Source organism: Elephantulus edwardii, unplaced genomic scaffold (assembly GCF_000299155.1).
Source record: "Elephantulus edwardii isolate Elephantulus edwardi_28Jun2011 unplaced genomic scaffold, EleEdw1.0 scaffold00252, whole genome shotgun sequence".
Lineage (NCBI taxonomy): Eukaryota > Metazoa > Chordata > Mammalia > Macroscelidea > Macroscelididae > Elephantulus > Elephantulus edwardii.
The window spans coordinates 3,855,204-3,883,078 of record NW_006400002.1 but is presented as its reverse complement, the minus strand read 5'-3'; the positions used below and the strand labels follow the sequence as shown (position 1 = coordinate 3,883,078).

Genomic DNA, 27,875 nt, shown 5'->3' with positions numbered 1-27,875 from the left:
GGAGCCGGAGGAGGAGCCGCCGCCGCCGCTGAGCCGGCCGGCCGGGACAGGGAGAGATGCGGGGCCGGGCCGCCCGCGTACCCCTCCCTCCGCCGCCGCTGCTGCCGCTGCTTCTGCTGCTGCTACTGCGGCCGCCGCCACTTCTGGGAGATCAAGTGGGGCCCTGCCGCTCCCTGGGGCCCGGGGGACGGGGCTCTCCCGGGGCCTGCACCCCCGTGGGTTGGCTCTGCCCAGATTCTTCCTCGAACCTCTGGCTGTACACCATCCGCTGCAGAGCTGCGGGGACAGAGCTAACCGGCCACCTGGTGCCCCACCATGATGGTCTGCGGGTCTGGTGTCCAGAATCCGGGGCCCACATTCCCCTGCCGCCAGCCCCTGAAGGCTGCCCCTGGAGCTGCCGCCTCGTGGGCATTGGAGGCCACCTCTCCCCGCAGGGCAAGCTCACCCTAACCCATGAGCAGCCTTGTCTCAAGGCCCCACGGTTGAGATGCCAGTCCTGTAAGCTGACACAAGCCCCAGGGCAGGAGACAGGGGAAGGGACAGCAGGAGAGTCTATGGGTGGACGTCGCAAAAGGAATGTGAATACAGCCCCCCAGTTCCAGCCCCCTAGCTACCAAGTCACAGTGCCTGAGAACCAGCCAGCAGGTACCCCCGTGGCCTCCCTGCGAGCCATCGACCCAGATGAAGGCGAGGCAGGTCGCCTGGAGTACACCATGGACGCCCTCTTCGACAGCCGTTCCAACCACTTCTTCTCCCTGGACCCTATCACGGGCGCTGTGACGACGGCTGAGGAGCTGGATCGGGAGACCAAGAGCACCCATGTCTTCAGGGTCACCGCGCAGGACCACGGCATGCCCCGGCGAAGTGCCCTGGCCACTCTCACCATCTTGGTGACCGACACCAATGACCATGACCCCGTGTTTGAGCAGCAGGAATACAAAGAGAGCCTCAGGGAGAACCTGGAGGTGGGCTATGAGGTCCTCACTGTCAGGGCCACAGATGGCGATGCCCCTCCCAACGCCAATATTCTGTACCGCCTGCTTGAGGGGCCTGGGGGCGGCCCCTCGGAAGTCTTCGAAATCGACCCTCGCTCTGGGGTCATCCGAACCCGCGGCCCAGTGGACCGAGAAGAGGTGGAATCCTACCAGTTGACTGTGGAAGCCAGCGACCAGGGCCGGGACCCAGGGCCGCGGAGCGCCACGGCTGCAGTCTTCCTGTCTGTAGAAGATGACAATGATAATGCCCCTCAGTTCAGTGAGAAGCGCTACGTAGTCCAGGTGCGGGAGGACGTGGCTCCAGGCGCCCCAGTGCTGCGGGTCACGGCCTCGGACCGAGACAAGGGCAGCAACGCCCTGGTGCACTATAGCATCATGAGCGGCAATGCGCGTGGTCAGTTCTACCTGGATGCTCAGACCGGGGCCCTGGACGTGGTGAGCCCTCTGGACTACGAGACCACCAAGGAGTACACGCTGCGTGTGAGGGCCCAGGATGGAGGCCGCCCTCCACTCTCCAACGTCTCCGGCCTGGTGACAGTGCAGGTCCTGGATATTAATGACAACGCACCCATATTTGTCAGCACCCCCTTCCAGGCAACTGTCCTGGAGAGCGTCCCCTTGGGCTACCTGGTTCTCCACGTCCAGGCCATTGACGCGGATGCTGGCGACAACGCCCGCCTGGAATACCGCCTAGCTGGAGTGGGCCACGACTTCCCCTTCACCATCAACAATGGCACAGGCTGGATCTCTGTAGCTGCTGAACTGGACCGAGAGGAGGTTGATTTCTACAGCTTTGGGGTAGAAGCTCGAGACCATGGCACCCCCACACTCACAGCCTCGGCCAGCGTCAGCGTGACTGTCCTCGACGTCAATGACAACAACCCAACCTTCACTCAGCCGGAGTACACGGTGCGGCTCAATGAAGATGCAGCTGTGGGCACCAGCGTGGTGACAGTGTCTGCCGTCGACCGCGATGCCCACAGCGTCATCACCTACCAGATCACCAGTGGCAACACCCGAAACCGCTTCTCCATCACCAGCCAGAGCGGAGGGGGGCTGGTGTCCCTCGCCCTGCCCCTGGACTACAAACTTGAACGGCAGTACGTGCTGGCAGTCACCGCCTCCGATGGCACTCGGCAGGACACTGCACAGGTTGTGGTCAACGTCACTGATGCCAACACCCATCGCCCGGTCTTCCAGAGCTCCCACTACACGGTGAACGTTAACGAGGACCGCCCAGCAGGCACCACGGTGGTGCTCATCAGTGCCACGGACGAGGACACGGGCGAGAATGCCCGCATCACCTACTTCATGGAGGACAGCATCCCCCAGTTCCGCATCGATGCGGACACGGGGGCTGTCACCACCCAGGCTGAGCTGGACTATGAAGATCAGGTGTCCTACACTCTGGCCATCACCGCGCGGGACAACGGCATTCCCCAGAAATCCGATACCACCTACTTGGAGATCCTGGTGAATGATGTAAATGATAACGCCCCTCAGTTTCTCCGGGACTCCTACCAGGGCAGTGTCTATGAGGACGTACCCCCCTTCACGAGCGTCCTGCAGATCTCAGCCACTGATCGAGACTCTGGCCTCAATGGCCGGGTTTTCTACACTTTCCAGGGGGGTGATGATGGAGATGGTGACTTTATCGTAGAGTCGACATCGGGAATTGTGCGGACACTGCGGAGGCTGGATCGAGAGAATGTGGCCCAGTATGTCTTGCGGGCATACGCAGTGGACAAGGGGATGCCCCCAGCCCGCACACCCATGGAAGTGACGGTCACTGTGCTGGACGTGAACGACAATCCCCCTGTCTTTGAGCAGGATGAGTTTGATGTGTTTGTGGAGGAGAACAGCCCCATTGGGCTGGCCGTGGCCCGGGTCACAGCCACTGACCCGGATGAAGGCACCAATGCCCAAATCATGTACCAGATTGTGGAAGGCAACATCCCTGAGGTCTTCCAGCTGGACATCTTCTCTGGGGAGCTCACTGCCCTGGTGGATTTAGACTATGAGGACCGGCCTGAATATATCTTGGTCATCCAGGCCACCTCAGCTCCTCTGGTGAGCCGGGCTACCGTTCACGTCCGCCTGCTGGACCGCAATGACAACCCACCAGTGCTGGGCAACTTTGAGATCCTTTTCAACAACTACGTCACCAACCGCTCCAGCAGCTTTCCTGGCGGTGCCATCGGCCGCGTGCCCGCTCACGACCCTGACATCTCAGACAGCCTGACTTACAGCTTCGAGAGGGGAAATGAACTCAGCCTTGTCCTGCTCAATGCCTCCACGGGGGAGCTGAGGCTGAGCCGGGCACTGGACAACAACCGACCCCTGGAGGCCATCATGAGCGTGCTGGTGTCAGGTATGCCAGGGTCCCCCCCCCCTGCAGCCTTGGGGTGGGAGGTGCCCTCAGTGAGGAGGGCCTGGGCAACCACTGGAGGTGAGGAGCCACTCAAGGAGGAACTTCTGATGCACCTCTCTGCCTGGTCCTGGCACAGAGGTTGAGGGGTCAAGAACCAGCTTCAAGGAGGGGAAAAGTCCCAGGAATCGTGGCAGCTGGTGCAGGCCCTGCTGCCCCAGGCTGAGCTGGGCTGGGCTGCTTCGGTTGGCTGCCCCCAGCCTACCAGCCTGTGACGTGGTGGGGGAAGTATTCTGAGGCTGCCCTGGCTGTGGCTGCCAAGGATTGTGAAAAAAGGCGGGTGGAAGACTGGGGAGGGCAGGAGAGCTGGGGGAAGGGTGGAGAGGCCTATGCTGAAGCAGAGGCAGCTGGGCCCCCTCAGCATCTCCTCACACCCCATCAGGGTATTCTGGTGATCTCATACAGCCTTTTGGCTGAGCTGAAGGTCGTGGGGGCAGAGTGTTGCCGCTTCAGGGTCAGGACCCTGCAGTCGAGCCTCTTCTGTCCCCTTCTTGCTCCCGGCTGAGCCCCAGACCGGCTGACGGGGACTTTGTCTAGTGCATTCTTTTCCCTACAGGCAGAAAGCCTTGCCTGGCTCCCCCTCTGGAGCTTGTGCAGGAAGTGAGGCCAGATCTCATTGTCTCTGACCAAACAGACCCCACTGTCAGAGGCCCTGGTTCAGGGTCCGCTTGAGGGAGGGACTGTGATAAAGCCAGGGGCTGACTAAGGTCTCCTGGGTCCCCTTGCCACAGCTTGGGCTGTTCTTAGGACAGACACCAGGCCTCCTCTTCTGGCTATGATTGGCTTGGATTCAGGATATGGAGACCAGACTGAGTGAGAGGGTTCTGGGGTGGATACCCCAGGGCCCCTGATCCAGGGGGGTGAGAGAGCAAAGTACTGGGATGTGGGAGCCTGGCCAGGACCAGGCTGGGCATTCCTGCTGCTTGGCCAAGCGCTCAGCCTGCAGAGTGTCTGGACATCAGGGCCGGGGGAGGAGAGTTTGGTGGTGGTAGTGGAAGAGTGTGGGATGCTGTCTTATCTGTCAGCTGTGAGGAGGGAGAGGCAGCCTCGAGGAGACTAGACTCAGGGATCTTGGGCCCTCCCCCAGCTGAGACATAACAACAACCCATGCACCCCCTGAGGATGGGTCCAGGTCTCCACACCCCAGCCAAGTGGAACTCAAGTCTTCAGATGCATCAGGGACAGGAGGGAAAGAACCTGGTAGGCCTCCACCAGCCACTTAGGGAGTCTGACCTGGCCTGTGGGCCTGAAGGATTGAGAGACATTGCAGAGTTGAGATACGGCTCAGGGCCTGGCTGCATGCACCCTCCTCCCCACTCATGCCCTCAGCCCATGGCCAGGGGTCACAGACACAGTCAGGGAGCCTGAATGCTCAGAGGCCATGAGCAGGGCCCTGTGCTCCAAGATACTGCATTTTCTCCTCTGGGAGACTGGAGTTCGTGTGTCCTGGATTCTGATCCGTGCCTAGGGACTTGAGGAGGTGGGAGGGGTTGGAAAGGAAAAGTCTCTCTTGTCTTTCACCCTCTCTTTAGATGAATATGGCAGAAGACTGAGAGATGGGTCAGAGGAGGGCCTCCACCCCGGGCCTGGGTTCCCTACAGTGGAGGGTAAGGGCAGGGCAGCACCAAGGGCTTCAGCTCTTCAGCTCTAGCCCCACCCTCTCCCCTAGGCCCTGACCCTTGGAGGCAATCACCACGGCAACCCTAAAGTTCAGGGAGGCTGGCTGAGGGGGAATTGACTCCCACTGCCCCTTTGTTTTCCTTCTCATGTTCTTTGTCTCCTCTTTCTTTTTCATTCCTGCCCATGTGCCCCTCAGCCCCCCACCCCGCCTTCTCTCCCCTTCTCCTGTGTGTGCCTCTCTCCTCCTTTCCCACTTTTCCCATCCAGCCTGGCTCCTTTTCTGGGCTTTGTCTTTCACTGTGTGATCCCTGTGCTATGCTTCTGTCTTCCTTCTCCCTTGCTCCATGTGGCTGCAGCTGGCCCAGCTAGAGCCAGATGGCTCTCCTGGAGCCTGGGTCCTCCCAGCCTCTTCCTTGCTCTTCTGGGACGCACAGGGGCTCCTGCCCACGGCCTCTTGGTCCCCACACCAACAGACCTCCCAATCCTCAGCCTCCATTGGCACATCTACCAGGGAAGAGAGGCTCGGAGTCTAATTCTGTCCCACTGTGGGACCTAGCACTTTTCCAGGTGTGGGTGTTTGGGCGCAGGACAGATGGTGCTTCCTTTCCTTTCTAAGCAGGATGACGAATCAGGCAGTGGACCTTTCACCCGTTCCTCCTACTGCCTCTGCACCTGGGGAAGGACTCAGGTCAGAGCAGATGAGAGGGACAAAGAGGAAGGAGAGAGCAGTGGGTTGACGACTGGGGCTGGGGGACAACAGCAGAGGGAGCAGGTGGCTACAGATGGTAGACCAGATGGGAAGCAACAGAGACTTGCTGGGAGAAGAGTACAGGGAGGAGACCTGGAGGGAAAAAGAGGGGACACAGGGAGGAGAGGTGGTGAAGTTTCTCCTACTTGGTGGCCTTGATCACCCACCCCCTCCCCCATTTCCAATCAGTTAAGAGTACTGTGTGGAATCTTGAGCTGCTTTCTGCCTGAAGGGAATCAAGGAGTCACTGGGCAGATGCTTCAGGTACACATGTGCCAGCTCCACACCTGTGTGCATCAGGTTCAACAACAGAGCCTCGGGGCCTAAATCTGGGCAGGCTTCCTGGAGTAGGTCAGCTTAAGGCAGTTAGAGGGAAGGCTGGGAGCTGGTATCTGGGTGGATCAAGGAGGTAGAATAGCCAGTGCAGTAGCTTTTAGGCAAGAGCAGGAAGAGCAGAAGTGGGTGATGACAAGCAGGCTTGCTGGTGAAAGCAGGCAGGCCATCCAGTCTCAAGCTGTGAAGCCGGAGGGCAAGTGGGTTGTAGGCTGAGAATATGGCTGAGGTGAGTGTCTGTCGGCAGCCTTCCCAGGCTCAGCCGAGTCACCACCGCGGGTAAGTATGACATAGAAGCAGAATTGGATTCTTTGCTCTCCTACACCCACCCCGCCCCAGAAACGACTCCTGCCTATTCTTGTTTAAAGAAAAACAACCAGAAAAACCCCCACAACTCTTCACTAAATTGACTGAGTCATGACGACCCCATATGGTACAGAGTAGAACTTATCCATGTGGGTTTCATGGTTCTGACCTTTCAGAATCAGATCCCCAGACTTTTTTCATAAGACACCTCTGGTTGGGTTCAAAACACCAACCATGTGGGTTCAATTACTAGCCAAGCAATTAACTGTTGGTTCACCCAAAAGAATCTGCCTGCTTGAGTTTTAAAGACCATTTATTCACTATAGAGACATAATAGCGCTTACTGAATATCTACTACATGTAATACATTGTAGTAAATAAAAACAAGACTGTCCAAATAGCACTCCCAGCCATTTCCCCGTCCTCTTGGCCTCAGCTTTCACCTCTGCACAAAGTGAAATCTTCTGAGGTGTTTGTGCATTCAGGTGTGTGTGTGTGTGTGTGTGTGTGTGTGTGTGTGTGTGTGTGTGATTTCAGAGCCTACATGTTGACGGTGGGTGTGTGAGTGGGCGGAGTGAGACACCGACTGTATATGTTAATACTTAGTTGTTGATAAGTGAGTGTATGGCCCTAAGGGTGTGGCAGGTACTAGGGTGTAATGCAGTGAGCCAAGTGGGTGAGGAGTAGCCAGAGCCCCGGGGGTCCAAGCAGTAGGACTCTGGGGTCTCTGGTTTGGGAATGCCCTCTGCCCTTCTTCTCTGCCACCTCAGTCTGGCCCCACCTCCCTAACTCGCCCTGCCTCCAACACCAGGACAGTGGGTGGTATAGCCACTGGTAAAGGTGGCTCAGCTAGATTTCTGGGGTGGGGCCCCCCTAGGCATCCCTCAGCCGCCAGAAAGCTGGGCTAGAAGAATGCTTTGTGTGGGGTGTTGCTATGGAGATACTGGGCCTGCGCCCAAGCAGCCAAAGGGCTCAGTGGGAGGGGGACAGGGTGGCCCACTGACCCAGTTCATCCCCCCAATTCCTTGGGGGGAGGGTGTATAGTTAGGGTCAGGATTATGGAGGGTTGAGATAGAAAAACTGAGGCAGAAGGATGATGTCTGTGGGTCTCTCATGGTGCTCTGGGCTCTGTAGAGTTTGGGGGGGAAAAAACAAAATAGGCTTCCAAGGTAAAGAAGTCTCAATCTGGAAAAGGTAGCCGAATAAGGGCTTGGGTGGAAAAATGGCGCACACATGTTAACAGATAGGACATACTTTTCACAATGGTTTTGGAAAAGCTTGTAAACAGAACTTAAAATCTGGTTCTCCTGGCGAGCTCTGGTGGCCTAGAGGAAAGAAGTTGCAACTACAGTCTCAGAGGTGCATGGTTCAAATCCACCAGATGTTCTGCTGGAGAAGGAGGAACAATCTCCTTCTGTATCAGTCAGATCTGATTTGACGGTATACACAAAAAATAACGAAATAAAATATTTTCTTAAAAAAATCTGATTCTCCTGAGTGCCATCACAGGCTGATCCTTCACGGAGAGGCCTGCCCACGAGTGGTATCTCCTCACCGCCTGGGGAACAGTCGTGTGCCGGCTGTACTTGCACCCTAACTTTCTCCGTCCTCTGAGTGCTTCTGCACAGTCTAGCCCAGACCCTGCCCGGTCCCGGCTCTGTGGCTGCGCACCCCTGACCGGACCGCCGCCAGGCCAGGTCCTAACCCGGCTGCTCTCTCCGCAGACGGCGTGCACAGCGTGACGGCTCAGTGTGCGCTGCGCGTCACCATCATCACCGACGAGATGCTCACGCACAGCATCACACTCCGCCTGGAGGACATGTCGCCCGAGCGCTTCCTGTCGCCGCTGCTGGGCCTCTTCATCCAGGCTGTGGCCGCCACGCTGGCCACGCCCCCAGACCACGTGGTGGTCTTCAACGTGCAGCGGGACACGGACGCCCCCGGCGGCCACATCCTCAACGTGAGCCTGTCGGTGGGCCAGCCTCCCGGGCCCGGCGGCGGGCCGCCCTTCCTGCCCTCCGAGGACCTGCAGGAGCGCCTGTACCTCAACCGCAGCCTGCTGACGGCCATCTCGGCGCAGCGCGTGCTGCCCTTCGACGACAACATCTGCCTGCGCGAGCCCTGCGAGAACTACATGCGCTGCGTGTCGGTGCTGCGCTTCGACTCCTCCGCGCCCTTCATCGCCTCCTCGTCCGTGCTCTTCCGGCCCATCCACCCGGTGGGCGGCCTGCGCTGCCGCTGCCCGCCCGGCTTCACGGGCGACTACTGCGAGACCGAGGTGGACCTGTGCTACTCGCGGCCCTGCGGCTCCCACGGGCGCTGCCGCAGCCACGAGGGCGGCTACACCTGCCTCTGCCGCGACGGCTACACGGGTGAGCCGGGGTCGGGGGTGGGCACGCCCCTCGAGAGCTAGGAGAAAACCCCAACCCAACTGACTGACTCATAGCTGACCCCCTGTTTGTTGGGTTTCCGAAGCCGTAAATCACATAGGAGGTTGCCCCTCTTGCTTCCTCGAAGCCGCCAGAGAAGCCAGGCTGTCTGTCACCTGTGGGTGCAGGGCACCTCCCCGGAGAGCTGACACTGTGGCACGAACACAAATCAGGCTGAGATGCAGGCTGCATAGCACGTTTACAAATGCTACTTGCTCTTTTACAATAACCTAGTGACCCCACGGACTGCTAGGAGAACAGACAGGTTCGTTCTCGAGAGGGTGAAACCGGACTGCTCCTTGGAGGCAATGGTTCTGAAGCTTCGTCCGACATACTTTGGGCATGCTGCAAGGAGGGACTGGTCCTGCTTAGAAGGACATCATGCTTGGAAGTGTGGAGGGAAAGGTCAAGGGAAGACCTTCAGTGAGATGGATGGATTCAGAGACTGGGGTATTGGAGTAGGTGTGGCTAAGGATAAAGCAGGGTTCAGAGTTGTCAGTGGCACATAACAACAGCAACAACAAACAGTGACTCTAGGGAGCTCTCATGGCCTAGTGATAAAAATTTGCGCTCCAATCCCAAAGGCACATAGTTCGAGTGTGCCAGCTCCTCCACAGGAGGATAAGCAGTCTCCTCTTAATGTAATTTGACTGCATCTGAAAACCCACTAGAGGGCCAGCTATGGGTTGGTTCCAACTTGATGGTACACCATAACAACAGTGACCTTCAACAGGGTGGACTGACACGGTGACTGCAGCAATGGGCTCCAGTGTGTCAGAGATAGTGACGATGGCATAGGATAGAGCAACTTTCAGACCAGTGGTTCATAGGGTCACGGTCGGCTTGACAGCACGTAACAACAGTGAGGAGGGTGTCGCGGGTGCCACCAGTGTTGACATACCCAGCTCACCAAAATGTCAAACTTATTTTGCACCCAGAGACACCTTGGAAAGAAGGCCTGATAATCTACTTCTACAGAATCAGCCATTGAAAATCTTTGGACACAGTTGTACTCTGTACAGGAAGCTGCCATGACCCAGAATTCCTAGTGTAACTCAAAGGTCAAAGCTAGCTCTAGAGCCAAGCCAGGGTTTGTGTCTCAGCTTGCTGCGTACCGACTGTCTGACTTTCAACAAGTTACTCAACCTCGTGTTAAAATACTGTGCCTCAGTGTTCTAAAATGGAGGCGATGCTAAAGGTTGACTGTAGAGACTAGTTCAATTAGTATACGTATAGAGGTGATATGGAGCCCTTAGAGCATAGTGCCCAGCTGTTGGGCTGATGGCAAAGAAGTCAGCTATTCGAATCCACCAGGTGCCCCAAAGGAGAAAGATGGGCAGTCTCTTCCCATAAGGATTTACTACCTCAGAAAACAGATGGAGGGTCACTATGTGTTGGAATCTATTTTACTACAGTGGATTAAAGAACTGGTATGTGGAAGGTGTTGACTGTGATTGAAGGGAACACACAATTAGGTGACTTGCTCCAGGTCTCATCTTACAGCCTGCTTTGAGGTGAGGCTAGGCCTAGAACTTGATCTTCCCCATTGCTAGTCCAGTTACTGTTTGAAGCTGAAGCAAGTGCTTTTTCCCCCCCACTCCAAGCATTGAAGGAAAGCTCAGAAAATCAGGAGGATTAGGTGTCCTGGAAGATTCTTACTCTGGGACAGAATGTTTCCCCTGCCCGTATACTGGTAAAATGGGTTCTGGCCAAGAGGCCTTCTGGTTTGCCTGTGGCTGAGGACAGTCTTTTCCTGGGACACTCACCACTTCTGCTCTGTGCTACTGACCCAGCCTGCAGGCCCCTTCTTTTCCTCAGGAGCCCTCATTCTTCTTCCCCTCCATGGACCCTTCCCTCCAAGGTGCCTTGGGTCCCATGGGCTGTGCTGACAGCACCGAGGGGGAAGGTAGGCAGGAAATCCGTGGTAGGTAGGCCCCAAGGCCTTCTCTGCAGCCCAGAACTTGTCTGACTCCTCTCTGCTTCTGCTGTGGGTGGGGAGGGAGGAGGGCTGGACTGGGGGAGGAGTGGGGGAGTCTTTGTCCAGGAGGATGGGGAGGGGGGCTTAGAGAAGGCGAACAACAGTTTCCATGGAAACAAGAACCAGTCACTAGGCACAGAAACTGAGAACCTATCTCTAGAATCTGGGAATAGTGCAGGAGAGAAAAGCGTGGATTTTCCCATCTGATATTGTCGGAATTTTCAGCTCTCCCATGGAATCCTAGGCTGCTCCCAGGACTCAGCCTTTCTCTAAGCATCTTTCAGGTGCGCAGAGGGCCCAGAAGTCTCTGTGGAAGGAAGCACCCCACCTCATTTCTAGGGGTATCCCCAGCTTCCTTTCCCCCTCCTTCATAACTCAGACAAATCCAAGTGGAAGCCTGGGCAGGAGACTGACGCCACACCTGACAGGGACAAAAACACCAAGAGGAGGGAGGCGGGCTACATCAGCCCTGCTGCTGGCTGCAGACCCTTTCCCTCCATGCCCACTCCTCCTGTAGTGACAGAGCACCCCACCTTGCCTGGCAGCCATGAGACAAAAGAGTCCTATGAAAGCCTGGCCTGAAGTCCCAGCAGGCCTGTGCCCAGAGGCCCAGAGGTGGAGGGGCTGGGAGCTGTCAGGGGGAATGCAGAGGAAGTGGTATGAGGGCTGTGGTGAGAATGGATCAGTGGGCCAAGGAAAATGCCAGGAAGGAGCAAGGCTGGGGTTTTACAGGTCTCAGAGGGGAAGTGGTTGTATCTGGGGGACTCTTGGAGGTACTGTGAGGTCATGGAAGCCATGGGAAATACCACTGGCAGGAGCTGTGTAATGGGGCAGAATGGTCCCGCTCAACTCTCCCCTTGGGTGCCTGGTACTCACCTGGCTTTTCCTCTTGCCTAGGTGAGCACTGCGAGGTGAGCGCCCGCTCTGGCCGTTGCACCCCAGGTGTCTGCAAGAATGGGGGAACCTGTGTCAACCTCTTGGTGGGTGGCTTCAAGTGCGACTGCCCTTCCGGAGACTTCGAGAAGCCGTACTGCCAGGTGACCACGCGCAGCTTCCCTGCCCGCTCCTTCATCACCTTCCGGGGCCTGCGCCAGCGCTTCCACTTCACCTTGGCTCTCTCGTGAGTGGCTGCTTCTGGCCGAGCACCGTGGAGGGGGGTTGCAGGTGGGGATGCCTCCTGCTCTCTGGAGAGAGAGAGATCAGGGGTCCGAGACCCACAAAGGCCTCAGAACGGCTTCTGACAGAGCTGCCTGTCCGCCTTCCTCGCCTCCCAGGCTCCATCTTGCCCTCTGGAGTGGGAAGCCATTTGCCCCATGACTGTAGCCTTGGGCCCATTGTCAGCCCTCCAGAGAGCCCTGGGCTAGATGAGGGGCCCGTGAGGGGCTGGGGCCCCAGTGTCCTAGTGAGTGCCCCACCCCTGCCTCTCACTCACTCCTGGTCAGGTTTGCCACAAAGGAGCGTGATGGACTGCTGCTGTACAACGGGCGCTTCAACGAGAAGCATGACTTTGTGGCCCTAGAGGTGATCCAAGAGCAAGTCCAGCTCACCTTCTCTGCAGGTGAGCCTGGTCACCCCTTGTCCTTGCCCAGCTCCCAAAGGCTCCCATTTTGACCTCTGACCCCTCCTTTAAACCACACACTGTCCCAGCCCAGATCCAACCATGAGCCCTCCTTCCCACTCCCAGCCCTGGCCTGGTGTCCCGTCTCACCTTTGCCTCTTCCCCAGGGGAGTCAACCACCACTGTGTCCCCATTTGTGCCTGGAGGGGTCAGTGATGGCCAGTGGCACACGGTGCAACTGAAGTACTACAACAAGGTGAGTGTGGGAAGGGGAACAGAGGAGTTATGTGATACGTGTTGGGCTGAGTCCACTATCCGTGCTTCAGGAAAAAGATGGGTGATCTCCTCCAGTAAAGATTTACAGCCTCAGACACCCAACGCAGGACTCTCATGAGCCAGAAATTGACTTGCCAGCTGCAAGTTTGGTTTATTTGTTCTTGATTCAGAAAATCTTGGTGGTACAATGGGTAAGCACTCAGCTGTTAACTGAAAGGTTGAGGGTTGCAATCCTGTAGGAGAAAGATGTAACAGTCTGCTTCCATTGGGATTGTTGTTAGGTGCCTGTGAGTCGAGCACAACTCATAATGACCCTATGAACAAAAAGATCTGAACCCTGTTCTGTCCTGCGTCATCCTCACACTTCCTGACACACAGGAGCCCGTTGCAGCAGTCACCCCACCAATCCACCTGCTTGAGGGTACAACCTTGGAAACCCTTTGGAAGTTCTGTTTGACTTTAGGGTTGCTAAGAATTTAAATCAATTCAATGGGCCTAATGTTAATTGATTTTGGGATGTGCATTCTTTTAAGTGGTACAGCAGTGGTCTTTCTATTTTCTGTACTGAAGTAACGTGGGTTGTTGTGATGCTGAACACCGTGCCATAGGTGTGTCAAACACCACAGTGGTTACCCATTGTGGACAGTGTTTGGTGGAGCTCCCAGATTAATTCAGGTTTGGAAGCAGGAGTGGCATCCACTTCCTAAACCACATGCCTCTGGAAACTCTATGAACACAGAGAAACGGTAATTATAGGGTTCAGGTCTTTTGTTCATAGGGTCACTATGAGTCATAGTTGACTCGACAGCACTTAACAACAATTCTTAATTCAGATACTGCACATATGTCCAGACCTGGGATATACTGCCTCTGGCAGGGACTGGAGTGCTGGGCATGGCCCTTCTGGTTTAAAGAGGACATGGGAACTTGTCACATTATTGAGGTTTCCCACCCAAGTGAGTCAGTGGGCACAAACGCAGATGGTTTTTGGGAAGGTAAGTATAGAACCACAAGCATGTGTGCATTGAGGTGAGCTTTGTGTCTTCTCAGGAACCGAGTGGGCCCCTTGCCCACCATTTCTCTTCTTTTTTTCTTCCCTGTCTACAGCCACTGTTGGGTCAGACAGGGCTCCCTCAGGGCCCGTCCGAGCAGAAGGTGGCCGTGGTGACTGTGGATGGCTGTGACACGGGGGTGGCCCTGCGCTTTGGAGCTGTGCTGGGCAACTATTCCTGTGCTGCTCAGGGCACCCAGGGCGGCAGCAAGAAGTGAGCAAGGAGGAGGGAGGCTGGGGAGCGGGTGGGGGCAGGGAGGGAATGTGTAGAGGGTGGATTTGGAGTGGGAGGCACTCAGAAGTATGCACCAGGCCAGGTATTAGGGGGTCTTTCCTCTGTCTCTCAGCCTCTGCTTAGACCTCTGGAGAGATGAGGTGGGGAGCTGGCACAAGGTCTAGTGGGGCAGACTGGCAGGTGTGGGTGTGAGGGCAGAGCATTTCCCGGCTGGGGCTTTTTACTTCCCTTGGTGGCTCTGCAAGTTCCCCCTGAGCCTCTCCTAAACCCATCTTCTCTGGCCAGTGACAGGGTGCAGGGCAGGGCAAGAGTTAGTGCCTGCAGCCTCCTCCCTCCTGCTGCCACTGTTTTTGCCTGGCAGGTCTCTGGACCTCACAGGACCCCTGCTGCTGGGAGGGGTGCCTGACCTGCCGGAGAACTTCCCAGTCCGTATGCGACACTTTGTGGGTTGCATGAGGAACCTGCAGGTGGACAGCCGGCATGTGGACATGGCCGACTTCATCGCCAACAATGGCACTGTGCCTGGTACAGGATCCTGGCCGGGGGGAGGGGGGCAAGACCAGGGTACCATGCAGAGAGGAGGGGGCATGACTGGTGTGTGGGGTGTCTCTAAGGCAGCTCTAGCCACTGCCACAGGTTTCCTGTTTGGAGGGGTCCTGGGGTCCCTGAGCCCCCTTCTCTCCACTCCAGGCTGCTCCGCCAAGAAGAATGTGTGTGACAGCAACACCTGCCACAATGGGGGCACCTGTGTGAACCAATGGGATGCGTTCAGCTGCGAGTGTCCCCTGGGTTTTGGGGGCAAGAGCTGTGCCCAAGGTAGGAGGGTAGGAGGAGCTGTCAGCTGGGCCGGGAGCACAGGCGAGGCCGGGGCAGCTCGGACCGGGTTCTGCTGCTCGAATGTGGGCGGAAAGCGTGTTTGGGCAGAGCCCTGAGAGGGCAGCGCAGGAGACAAAGGGCCCAGTGAGAGGCAGGCCTGGGCACAGTGTGGGGCGGGCCCGGGGCAGGTACTTTCGCTAGAGGGCGGGGCATGAGGAGAAGCAATGGAACCGCTGGGCGTCATGCCCCCTGCGGCACTCGGCCGTACCACCCCTCGGTCATCCTGTATCTGCTTCCCCAGAAATGGCCAATCCGCAGCGCTTTCTGGGCAGCAGCATGGTGGCCTGGCAGGGCCTCTCCCTGCCTATCTCCCAGCCCTGGCACCTGAGCCTCATGTTTCGCACGCGCCAGGCCAACGGCGTCCTGCTGCAAGCGGTCACCAGGGGGCGCAGCACCATCACCCTGCAGGTGAGCCCGGGACGGGGTGGGGCACGAGGCGGTCAGCTCGAGGGCGTGGCCTTCAGGGGAGTAGGTTGGGCGGGTGAGCAAGGAGGCCCCTGGATCGGTTTGCTGGCTGAATGCTGCCATCTGTTGGGACAAAAGGAAATAGCACTAGCCTTTACGGCTTCAGTACGGCAGCACAGCGCGTGCCTGCCTTGGGTCGTTCTGGAAGGGAGTCAGTGGATTGGATGAAGAACAAACTAAGGTGGTTCATTGATCTTCTTTATTTTCTTTCGGCTCCAGCTTCGGGAGGGCCATGTGGTGCTGAGTGTGGAGGGCACTGGACTCCAGGCCTCCTCTCTCCGGCTGGAAACTGGCCGTGCCAATGATGGAGACTGGCACCATGCACAGCTGGCACTGGGAGCCAGGGGCGGGCCTGGGCATGCCATCCTGTCCTTTGATTATGGGCAGCAGAGGACAGAGGGAAATCTGGGCCCCCGGCTGCATGGGCTGCACCTGAGCAACATCACCGTGGGCGGGGTGCCCGGACCAGCCAGTGGTGTGGCCCGTGGCTTCCGGGGCTGTTTGCAGGCGAGTGTCCTCCCTCCCTCCTCTACTCCCCTCTGCTGCCTGGAGGCTGCCCCACTGAGGACCAACACTGCCCTGTCCTTCCCAGGGTGTGAGGGTAAGCGAGACACCCGACGGTGTTAGCAGTCTGGATCTCAGCCGTGGGGAAACCATCAATGTGGAGCCGGGCTGCAGCCTGCCAGACCCCTGTGATTCGAACCCATGTCCTGCCAACAGCTACTGCAGTGATGATTGGGACAGCTATTCCTGTAGCTGTGATCCAGGTATGACAGGATCACAGGGCAAAGAGCAGGTTGGGGGTGCTTGGGATCTTGCTCTGGCTCTGCTGTCCATTGACATCACCTCTCTGAGCTGCCTGCACCACAGGCCTTTAGTTGTCAGCTGGTGTGCTGCTCAGAGTGGATAGAATGAATGGAGGTGGATTTGAGGGGAGCAGGTGAACTGAGCTGCCCGTGGCCTCCTCCAGGTTACTATGGTGACAACTGTACGAGTGTATGTGACCTGAACCCGTGTGAGCACCAGTCCACGTGCACGCGAAAGCCCAGCGCCCCCCATGGTTACACCTGCGAGTGCCCCCAAAATTACCTTGGACCATACTGTGAGACCAGGTGAGAGAATCAGCCCATCGGGAGCAGGTCCCCATCGGGAGCAGGTCCCCATCGGGAGCAGGTCCCCATCGGGAGCAGGTCCCCGGGGCCTCTCTCTGGTGTGTCCCCCTCAGGACCCCAAAAACCTGGCACACCCACATGTGGTGACACCAGGAAGGAGGAGCAGTCGAGGCTCACACCTGCCCCGGTCCCTCTCTTGCAGGATTGACCAGCCTTGTCCCCGTGGCTGGTGGGGACACCCCATGTGCGGCCCATGCAACTGTGATGTCAGCAAAGGTTTTGACCCAGACTGTAACAAGACAAGCGGCGAGTGCCACTGCAAGGTGACAGCCCAGCCTGGGCCTTGGCGACAGCTGTCCACGCCTCCTCTCCTTCCCTGGGCCCCTGAGAAACCATGGAGAAGTCCCTGTCTGCAAGGAGCAGAGGGCCTGCTCTTGTGCTGTGATGGGGAGAGAAAGAGCCATTTGTTGTATGTCTGTGTGGGGACAGCCAGGACTGATTTGGCCAGGGGACACTGAGCCAGCTGAAATGGCAATATGCAACCTATTCTGATTGGTTTGCATTTCAGTGCTTGATGAAGCTGCAAGGATTAGCTTCTTATTGAACATTGTGAATAGGGTCGTTGGGGGGACCCTAGATTGGGGAGTTTCTCTGCAGAGGGGCCGCAGCTTAAAGGCCCTGTGGGCATCCAGGGAAGAGCACTGAAGCCCGAGTGACACCCCACTCACTGCCTTGTCCCTCCCAGGAGAACCACTACCGCCCACCAGGCAGCCCTACTTGCCTTTTGTGTGACTGCTACCCCACGGGCTCATTGTCCCGAGTCTGTGACCCTGAGGATGGCCAGTGTCCATGCAAGCCAGGTGTCATCGGACGCCAGTGTGACCGCTGTGACAACCCTTTCGCTGAGGTCACCACCAATGGCTGTGAAGGTATTGATGCAAGGGAGGGTGGGCGGCTTCCCCACTGTGACCCAGGGAGGTAAGGAGTAGGACTGGCTTCAGGCCTGGGGATGCTCAGTGGGCCTGGACAGAGCTGCAGAGGGGCTACTGTTCCCGGGTGACCTGATCTTCTCCCCTGCAGTGAATTACGACAGCTGCCCGAGGGCTATCGAGGCTGGGATCTGGTGGCCCCGGACGCGCTTTGGGCTGCCTGCTGCAGCCCCCTGCCCCAGAGGCTCCTTTGGTAAGTGTGACATTGAGGATGTAGCTGAGGGGGAGGAGACCACCCTGACTGCAGATCCTAGGACCCTACCTTCTGGCTGCTACGTCCTAGAGACCCATCTCCCACTGCCTCCTTGACTCACTAGTCCCATCTCCCACGGTTACTCTGGATCCCTTCCCTCTTGGTGTTGAAGGCCTGCATTGAGGGCAGTACAGGGCTAGTCACTAGGGATTCAAAGATGGAACACACAGGGTTTCCATTAACTAACTTCTCCCCGAGCACTATAATTACAGTCCTAGAAAAGGGGCAGTGTGTTGGGGTAGAGAGTTGGGTGTTGTCACAGGGCACTCAGCCTGGATGAGGGCTTGCACTTGTCCTCGTGTGATGATCTGAACTCCTAGGCAGTGAAGTGGCTGAGGAGCCCGAGGTGGCAGCTGGGCTGGCCAGGGCGTTCTGGCCTGTGCTCCGTGCCGCCCCACCCTCGCCTGGCCTGCTTGTGCAGAGGTTTTGGCTTTAGTGTTCAGCACACCTGTCTCTCCCTGCTCTCACCTGGCCTGTAGGAGGGCAGGGTCCTGTTCTGCTTGTGCTCCACCCTGGTCCAGGAGTACTTCTCAGTCAGACCTCAGGGACGTCTCTGTCTGAGGCCAGCCCTTTGGGTTTCCTCTCCCGCAGGGACAGCTGTGCGCCACTGTGACGAGCACAGGGGGTGGCTCCCCCCAAACCTTTTCAACTGCACCTCAGTCACATTCTCGGAGCTGAAGGGCTTTGTAAGTGAAACCCTTCATCTCCATCTTTCCTGAGTCTCATTTTGTCCCCCTTGATTCCAGCCCCATTGGAAATGCCCCATCTCCCCTCCCGTGGGGTCCCTTTCCATAGAGTTCCAGTTCTCCAGCAGTGACCCCTCACTCTTTGTTCCCCATCCTGTCTGGTCCACATGTCCTAGGCTGATCGGCTGCAGCGGAACGAGTCGGGCTTGGACTCTGGGCGTTCCCAGCAGCTGGCCTTGCTCCTGCGCAATGCCACGCAGCACACGGCTGGCTACTTTGGCAGCGACGTCAAGGTGGCCTACCAGCTGGCCACACGGCTGCTGGCCCATGAGAGTGCCCAGCGGGGCTTTGGGCTGTCTGCCACCCAGGACGTGCACTTCACTGAGGTAGGGCATGGCAGTGGCAGGGCTGGTGGGGTAGGTGGGGTCACAGGGAGAGGACTGGTCCTGGGCGCCCGGGGAGCAGAGCAGCGCCTGCCTTGGGTACCTCACAGCTGGGATGAAGTCTCATGAGGTCACGTGAGCATGGCCCAGCGCTTGGGTGATTTCGATCCCCTCTTCCCAGCCTTTTGTATTTCGAGGTGCACATAGAAGAAAATCGTTCTGTTTAGGCCTGGGCTGATCAGGCCTTTCAAAACCCAGCAAAAGGGCTAGGAGGAGGCAGTATCCCACTGCATTGTGTGGCACAGGGTCCACGGGCACAGGGTCTGAGAAGAGCCTAGAGCGGGCAGGGGACCTTCCTGGAGGAGGTGGGTTTAGTGCTGAGGGAAGGACATGGTGAATGGAGAACTATGGGCTGGCCTGGCGCAGCCTGGAGCTTGGAAGAGATGGAGGTGTGACGTGCTCATGACCACACGCACCCCCAGAATTTGCTCAGGGTGGGCAGTGCCCTCCTGGACGCGGCCAACAAGCGACACTGGGAGCTGATCCAGCAGACGGAGGGTGGCACTGCCTGGCTGCTGCAGCACTACGAGGCCTATGCCAGCGCCCTGGCCCAGAACATGCGGCACACCTACCTCAGCCCCTTCACTATCGTCACGCCCAACATTGGTGAGGGCTGGGGCTCATTGTGGAGGGAGCACTCAGTGAGGGCGGCTGTCCCCGAGGCCTGCCTGCCTCCCTGGCTCTGACCACAGACCACCTTTCTTCTCCTCAGTCATCTCCGTCGTGCGCCTGGACAAGGGGAACTTTGCAGGTGCCAAGCTGCCCCGGTATGAGGCACTGCGGGGGGAGCGGCCCCCAGACCTGGAGACCACAGTCATCCTGCCTGAGTCAGTCTTCAGAGGTCAGTGGTGGGCCAAGTAACAGTCAGGGGCCTGGGATCTATAAAGACTCCCCAGATGGCAGTGCCCAGCTGAATATGACAGTGTCCTGCTCCTAGAAACACCTCCCATGGTCAGACCCGCGGGCACCGGAGAGGCCCAGGAGCCGGAGGAGCTGGCCCGGCGGCAGCGGCGACACCCGGAGCTGAGCCAGGGGGAGGCTGTGGCCAGTGTCATTATCTACCGCACCCTGGCCGGGCTGCTGCCCCATAACTACGACCCGGACAAGCGCAGCCTGAGGTGAGCAGCTGAGAGGGCTGTGGATGGGACCTGCGAGTCTTGAGTAGAGTAGGGCAGGACTGAGGCCGTCCCTCAAAACTGGGGTTGTCTTAGTTATAAGACCAAGGTGTGTCTGATTAAGGCCATAGTCTTTTCAATCATTTGCTGTGCATCTGAGAGCTGGACAATGAACAAAGAGGGCAGAAGAATTGATGCCTTTGAGCTGTGGTTTTGGAGAAGCATATTGAGAGTATCATGGGCTGTCAAAAGGACAGGCGACAGGAGAAAGTGGAACCAGAGTGCTCCTTTGGAGGCAAAGATAATAAAGCTTTGTCTCACATACTTTGGGCCTGTATCTAGAAGAGGCTATTTATTCCTTGGAAAGGAACACCATCCTTGGGAAGGCGGAGGGTCAGCGAAGGAGAGGAAGACCCTCTGCCAGATGAATTGAGACAGTGATTGCAGCAATGGGCTCAAATGTGTCAGACTGTGAGGATGGCACAGGACAGGGTTCAGATCTGTTGTTCACAGGGTCACTGTGAGTCATAATCGATGCCCCCCATGGTGATGTGTACCTGCCTCCCCCCTACCCAGAGTGCCCAAACGTCCTGTCATCAACACGCCTGTGGTGAGCATTAGTGTGCATGATGATGAGGAACTCCTGCCCCGAGCCCTGGACAAACCAGTCACTGTGCAGTTCCGACTGCTGGAGACGGAGGAGCGAACCAAGCCCATCTGTGTCTTCTGGAACCATTCCATCCTGTGAGCCACCACCACTGCCCTTCCTTCTGGGCCTCTGGGTCCCCTGCCCTGACCCCGCTGACCCCGGCCGTCCCCTCCTCACAGGGTCAGTGGAACAGGTGGCTGGTCAGCCCGGGGCTGTGAAGTCGTCTTCCGCAACGAGAGCCACGTCAGCTGCCAGTGCAACCACATGACGAGCTTCGCGGTGCTCATGGACGTGTCCCGGCGTGAGGTTGGACCTGCAGGCAGCTGCAGAGCTGTGGGTGGGAGCCCAGATCCCACCCTTCCTAATTCCCCCGGCCACTGCCACCCACCTTGCAGAATGGGGAGATCCTGCCGCTGAAGACACTGACATATGTGGCTCTCGGGGTCACCTTGGCTTCCCTGCTGCTCACCTTTCTCTTCCTCACGGCCCTGAGAACCCTGCGCTCTAACCAGCACGGCATCCGGCGGAACCTGACTGCTGCCTTGGGTCTGGCGCAGCTGGTCTTCCTCCTGGGCATCAACCAGGCCGACCTCCCTGTAAGACGACCCCCCTCACCCAGCTCCCAGCCCTTCCCAGCCCCCAGCCCTCCCAGGCTCCCTCGTGAGCCCTCCCTAGGCCTTGTTCTCCCCCCATGCTCCTGGGGCATTAACACTGACAGGCTTGGCACCTGGTTCCCTCTTCTCTAGCTCCCCACCATTCCATGGCACTTGGCCAGGACTAACCTCCTGTCCAAATAATCCCGAATCATGTCCCAGCAAACACGCGGGCCCGTCCCCTCCTGACCTGAAGAAGCCCGTGCTCCAGGTGGGCCTGGCCACTGACCTGGCCTGGCCCTCAGTTTGCTTGCACAGTCATTGCCATCCTGCTGCACTTCCTGTACCTCTGCACTTTTTCCTGGGCACTGCTGGAGGCCTTGCACCTGTACCGGGCCCTCACTGAGGTGCGCGACGTCAACGCGGGGCCCATGCGCTTCTACTACATGCTGGGCTGGGGCGTGCCCGCCTTCATCACAGGTACCCCACCCTGCCTGGACCTTCTGGACCCTAGTCCACCTTCCTGCAGGTTATCTCCACCCTAGGTCCCAGGAGAAGTCTTCAGAGGTACCCTCCAGTTTACCTAGGTTCCTAGACCCCTCACCCTGGAGTCCAGAGCCTTTTTCTTAGGGCAGCTTTCCCCCATTCTGAGAAGCTTCCATAGACAAACCTTCTTATGCTCCTTGCCTGGCCCTGACGCCCAAGCCCCTAACCATCGTTTCCCTTGCTCTATACTGACAGGCTTAGCCGTGGGCCTGGACCCTGAGGGCTATGGGAACCCCGACTTCTGCTGGCTCTCCATTTATGACACACTCATCTGGAGTTTTGCCGGCCCTGTGGCCTTTGCTGTCTCGGTAGGTGCAAGAAAGGAGCTGAGATTGCCATTCCATGTCATGTGGACAGAAGCTCTCTCTGTCCTGTCCCCCTCTCCCCTCTCCTCTCTGTCCTGCTGCCCCCTCTCCCCTCTCCTCTCTGTCCTGTCCTCCTCACCCCTCTCCTCTCTGTCCTGTCCTCCTCACCCCTCTCCTCTCTGTCCTGCTGCCCCCTCGCCTCTCTGTCTTGTCCCCCTCTCCTCTCTGTCCTGCTGCCCCCTCTCCCCTCTCTTCTCTGTCCTCTGCCCCCCTCACTCCTCTCCTCTCCTTACCTAGATGAGTGTCTTCCTGTACATCCTGGCTGCGCGGGCTTCCTGTGCCGCCCAGCGGCAGGGCTTTGAGAAGAAAGGCCCCGTGTGAGTACAGGGGTGTGGGGGCCTGGACAGTGGGTGACATGGTGAAGGGGCGTGGTGGCGGCACTCAGGGCCATCCCCCCTCCAGGTCGGGCCTGCGGCCCTCCTTCGCTGTGCTCGTGCTGCTGAGTGCCACCTGGCTGCTGGCCTTGCTCTCTGTCAACAGCGACACCCTCCTCTTCCACTACCTCTTCGCTGCCTGCAATTGCATCCAGGTATGACAGGGAGGGATGGTGCCCCGAAGAGGTGGCGGGGAAGCTGGGCCGTGAGCGCCCAAGATGTGCCGTTCTGCTGCCAGGGCCCCTTCATCTTCCTCTCCTACGTGGTGCTGAGCAAGGAGGTCCGAAAAGCCCTGAAATTCGCCTGCAGCCGCAAGCCCAGCCCCGACCCTGCCCTGACCACCAAGTCCACCCTGACCTCGGTAAGGGAGCGGGGGTGGGGAGAGGCTCTGCCGCAGCTTGTCACTGTTCCTTTTGTCTAACTACCCCCTTCCTTTGCTCCTCCTCCCACCCTGAAATGGAAGGGGAAGGGGAGGAGGAGTGGGTTGTGTGGGCTGGGAGTGGACATGGTGAGGAAGCGGTGGGGACAAGTAGTGAACGCTTGATAATTCTGAATTTGGGTAAGTTTTAGTGCATTTTCTGTGTCTCCTCATCTATTCTCAGGTAACAGATCTTTTTTCTTTATTTTCTACTAGTTTATTTACAAAATTAATAAATACAAATTCAAACACCACACGGGACCCTACTAGTTGAAGGGTCTGCCGGCATGAGGGACCTCCTGTTTTGGCCCTGGGGATGTGTGAGACAGCTCTGGGCAAGCTCCCTGCACCCTCACGCTCATCCTGCTCCAGCACCCTTGCCTCTTTCCTGCTGACCACTCTCTGTTCCCCGCCTAGTCCTACAACTGCCCCAGCCCCTTCGCAGACGGACGGCTATACCAGCCCTATGGAGACTCAGCCGGCTCTCTGCACAGTGCCAGCCGCTCGGGCAAGAGCCAGCCCAGCTACATCCCCTTCTTGCTGAGGTGAACCATGGAGGTGGGAGGTGGTAGGGCAGGAGGGAGGACGAAGACTGGCACACAAGACCCAACCAGTCAGAAGCTGGCAGCTGAGTTGCGAGCACCAGGGCTGAGAGAGGTAGAGAAAAAGATGGTGGGACATTGGGCAAGGGGCCAAGCTAACCTCTCCAGGATGCTTTTATCTTTTAGGGAGGAGTCCACACTGAACCCTAGCCAAGGGCCTCCTGGCCTAGGCGACCCAGGTGGCCTGTTCCTGGAAGGTCAAGCCCAGCAGCATGGTGAGGACAGACGCCTCCAGCCACTCGGTGGGGCGGCTGCCTGGCTTTGATCGAGGGGGTGGGTCAGCTGTGATCTCTTTCCACCGCTAGATCCTGACACGGACTCCGACAGTGACCTGTCCCTGGAAGATGACCAGAGTGGCTCCTACGCCTCAACCCACTCATCAGACAGTGAGGAAGAGGAAGAGGAGGAGGCGGCATTCCCTGGGGAGCCGGGCTGGGACAGCCTGCTGGGGCCTGGCATCGAGAGGCTGCCTCTGCACAGTACCCCCAAGGGTAGGCCGGGCCGTGGCCTGTGGGAGACCGTGAGAGGGCAGAGGACTTGGGGCACTTGGGAAGCAAGACGGGACTGGGGTCTCTCCTAGTTGTTTGCATTCTCTGGGCCTCATCCACATGCTCTTCCATCAGATGGCCCAGCAAAGACCCCCTGGCCAGGAGACTTTGGGACCACAGCAAAGGAGAGTGGCAGTGGCCCCGAAGAGCGGCTGAGGGAGAATGGAGATATCCTGCCTCGGGAAGGGTCCCTGGGGCCCCTTCCAGGCTCTGCTGCTCAACCTCACAAAGGTGAGTGGGGCACATGGCCTGCGTGTCCCCCGCCAGCCCCCTCCCACCTCACCTCTGCCCTGTGGCTGTTGGTCTCTTTAGGACGGTCCCCTGCCCCTCGCGCCTGCGCTTCATGGCATCTGCCCTCCCGGCCCACAGGCATCCTCAAGAAGAAGTGTCTGCCCACCATCAGTGAGAAGAGCAGCCTCCTGCGGCTGCCCCTGGAGCAGGGCACAGCGTCGTCTCGGGGCTCCTCGGCCAGCGAGTGCAGCCGGGGTGGGCCGCCTCCCCGCCCGCCTCCCCGCCAGAGCCTCCAGGAGCAGCTCAATGGGGTCATGCCCATCGCCATGAGCATCAAGGCGGGCACCGTGGATGAAGACTCATCGGGCTCCGAGTGAGTGTGGTTGGGGGGCAGGGCAGGGCACAGCCCCAAGACCCTGGCTGCACAGGGCACTGGCGCCTGGATTCTCCAGGAGCTCTGGTTGGCAGTCAGAGGACAGATGGGCAGAGTGGGTTCAGCTCCTTTATAAGGACATGTCCATATACCATGGTGCCCATGGGCCACGGGGTGGTACAGCCCCTTCCTGGACTGTGTGGATCCCAGGTGGGCATAAGCTGAGGCGAGGGAAGATGGGGAGCTGGGTTGCTTTTCTGTTTCCTTCTCTGGTGAAAGCTTCTCACTGTCCTCTCTGTTCCAACTAACCCTCTGTCTGCCTCTCTGTCACTTTCCTTTCCTGCCTCTCCAGATTTCTCTTCTTTAACTTCCTGCATTAACCCTGGGCCGCGGTACCTACACCTGAGGCTCCCCCACCTTCCCCAGCTGCACTCATGCCCCCCACTCCTGTCTTGTGCTTTATCCTGCCCCGCTCCCCACCGCCTGCCCGCAGCAGCGATGAAACGTCCATCTGAGGAGCCTGGGCCTTGCCAGGAGGGGCACCCACCCCACCCAAGGCCACCTAGTGCCAACTCCCTCCCCTGCCACCCCCTCACTGCACTTTGGACCCCTGGGGGCCAACATCTCCAAGACAAAAGTTTTTCAGAAAAAAGGAAAAAAAAAAGAATTTAAAAAAGGATCTCCACTCTTCATGACTTCAGGGATTAATTTTTTTTATACGCTGGAAACTGACTCCCCTTTCCCTTCCCAAAGAGGATAGGACCTTCCAGGACGAGCCCAGCCTCTCCTCAGTTTCCCATCTGCTGTGCCTCTCAGAGGAGAGGAACTCTTGGGGGCTCTGCCCCTCAGTTGCCATCACCAAAAGGAAAGGACAAAGCCACAGGCCCCCAGGGTGTCCACCCTGCAGGCTGCACCGGGCAGGCCTCAATGTGGCGAGGGGTCGACGCAAGGGGCCCTCCTCAGCCCTCTGGTACCGCCTCGCCCAGGAACTGAAAAAGCCCTGTCCAGCAAGGGGGCAGAAGGACTCAGCGCCCCCAGACCCCCAAATGCTGCATGAACACATTTTGACGGGAGCCTGTGCTCCAGGGCGGGCACGGGGCTCCCTAGCCCCTCTTCTTTTCCTGGATTCCGGCCATGCACTGCAGTCCAGGTGTTTGCTCAGTTTGCTCACCCAAAAGTGCTTCATTTGCGCCCTCTAGCCGCCCTTGGGGAAGGTCAGTCCCGTGTTAAGTTGCGCTTCTTTGCCGTTTGTGGGGTGGAGTCGGGGGAAGAGTGACAGCTGTGCCATTCCACTCTAAGTGGCTTCAAGTCTGGGTTCTGGTTGCCATTCACAGACCCACCCACCCCCCAAAAATCAGACAGAGCCCACTTTGTCTGACCTGCTGTGGCCTCTAAGACCTGTTCTATTTTTAACCCCTTCTTGGAATTGGCTCTCTTCTTCAAAGGACCAGGTTCTGTTCCTCTTTCTCCTCCATCCACCCTCCCCCACAAGCTCCCTGTGAAGAGTTAATATATATTTTTTATTTATTTGCTTTTTGTGTTGGGCTGGGTCCATGCCCAGCCCCAGGGGGTCTGATGTGGCTGTCACAGGTTGGGTGTGTGCCCGGCCATGGGGGCCTGGCCCTGGTCCCCTCGACACAGGCCGTCACCCCATCTCCCTCGCCTGCTGCTCCTCAGTTTTGCCAACTGCTCTTCGTTTGAGTCGCTATTTACTCCAGGCATGTGTTCCAGACTCATCACACTGGCTTTCCTTCTGGAGCAGGTGGCTAGAAAAAGAGGCTGTGGGCAGGTGGAGGGGGGGATGCTCCCGGTTCTCATTTGTAAGGCTGGTCTCTGGGTTTTCTGTCATAGATTTCTGCCCCTCTGCCCACTCCCCTCGGCAATTCTTGCAAAGGGTTAAAAATTTAACTGGTTTTTACTACTGATGACTTGACGTAAAAAAAAAAAGACAAAAAAATACAAAGATGCTGGATGCTAACTTGATACTAACCATCCGATTGTACAGTTTGATTGTAACTGTAAATATGGTAGGGTTTTGTTGTTTTTGTTTTGTTTTTTCATTTCCCCATACTACTGAATAAACTAGTTCTGTGCGGGTCGAATACTGTCATCATGGGTGATACATGGCTTCTGGAAAACAAAGCACCAGCAGTGAAAGCCAGGCCAGGGGTCAGGGAGACTCAGGGACCAACTGCATCCAGCTCAGAACACAAACCCTCACTGCCGTGGAGTCCTTTCTCAGAGCTGACCCTCCACTGGGTTTACAGAGGCTGTGAACCACAGGGGAGGGGACTGCTCTCTTTCTCGACTCAGCGATTCTATGTCCCTTAGTTCTGAATCCTGCCCTAACCTGAGCCAATCTTACCATCTCCAACAGTCCTAATCCCATTGCTCCAGTCACTGAGTCAATCCATCTTATCCTGGGTCTTCCTTTCCTGCACTGTCCCACCATCCTTCCAAGCATATCCATCTCCAAGGACTGGTCTGTCCTGGCCACGTGCCCTCAGTATGAGCTTCAGTATCTTTACCTCCAAGGAGCAGCCTGTTTCACCCTCTTCAGGACAGAGCTGTTTGTTCTCCTGGTAGTTCATAGTATGTTCAACACTTCTCCAGCACCACGACTCAAAGGCATCGGTCCTTCTTCCGTCATCCTTAGTAATTGTCCAGCTCTTGGATGCATAGCAAGTAATTGTGAAGACCATGGCTGAGATCAGGTCCACCTTAGTCTCTAGACTGACATAGTTTTGCTCTTCAGGACTCTAGAGAGGACCCTGACAGCAGACTTTCCCAGTGCAAATTAATCTTTTGGTTTCCTGACTGCTGGTGCCAAGAGTGTAGGTTGTGGGACCAAATAAACTGAAGTTATCGGCAATCTCAATCTCCGTCCATCGTGAAGTTGCCAAGCAGCCCAGTGTGAAAATCTTTGTTTTCTTCAAACTGAGCTTCAACCCATATTGAAGACTATAGTCTTTGACCTTTTGCAGCAAACACCTCAGGTACTTTTCAGTTTCAGCAAGCAAGGCTGTGTCATCTGCATAAAGCAGGTTGTTGACTGGTGGATTAAAACCACCAAAGATGTGCTACCTATGCATCAGATACTATCCTCCCTGTATCTGGTCTATACACCAGAGCTCACCTCCAGCTGTTGTTATGTGCTGTTGAGTCAGAACCAACTCAGAGCTGACCCTCCAGCAGGATTTCAGAGGTAGGAGATTGCCCATCTTTCTCCTAAAGAGCAGCTGGTGAATACAAACAGGAGCCGACTGATGTGTGCTAGCAG

The 27,875-nt window shown here is 57.4% G+C and overlaps 1 protein-coding gene across 2 annotated transcripts; it reads left to right on the top strand.

Annotated features, from left to right (window-relative positions):
- Nucleotides 1–26,693, top strand: CELSR2 (cadherin, EGF LAG seven-pass G-type receptor 2). Of its 2 annotated transcripts, none has more exons than XM_006899336.1 (34): nt 1–3,366; nt 8,155–8,802; nt 11,735–11,957; nt 12,280–12,395; nt 12,563–12,651; nt 13,779–13,936; nt 14,319–14,482; nt 14,648–14,773; nt 15,075–15,241; nt 15,518–15,805; nt 15,891–16,065; nt 16,269–16,410; nt 16,613–16,733; nt 17,156–17,339; nt 17,491–17,592; nt 18,244–18,338; nt 18,515–18,724; nt 19,204–19,387; nt 19,494–19,622; nt 19,719–19,899; nt 20,473–20,640; nt 20,725–20,851; nt 20,941–21,141; nt 21,444–21,618; nt 21,880–21,992; nt 22,287–22,366; nt 22,452–22,578; nt 22,662–22,784; nt 23,259–23,386; nt 23,570–23,658; nt 23,749–23,946; nt 24,067–24,222; nt 24,361–24,595; nt 24,948–26,693. In XM_006899336.1, exons 1-34 carry the CDS (start codon nt 57–59, stop codon nt 24,973–24,975), a joined length of 8,760 nt encoding a protein of 2,919 aa, XP_006899398.1. In that variant the 5' UTR covers nt 1–56; the 3' UTR covers nt 24,976–26,693. The 2 variants fall into 2 exon arrangements, with proteins under 2 accessions (XP_006899398.1, XP_006899399.1); XM_006899337.1 differs by having other exon boundaries at nt 57–3,366; nt 23,749–23,934; nt 24,948–24,975.
- The last annotated feature ends 1,182 nt before the right edge of the window (nt 26,694–27,875 follow it).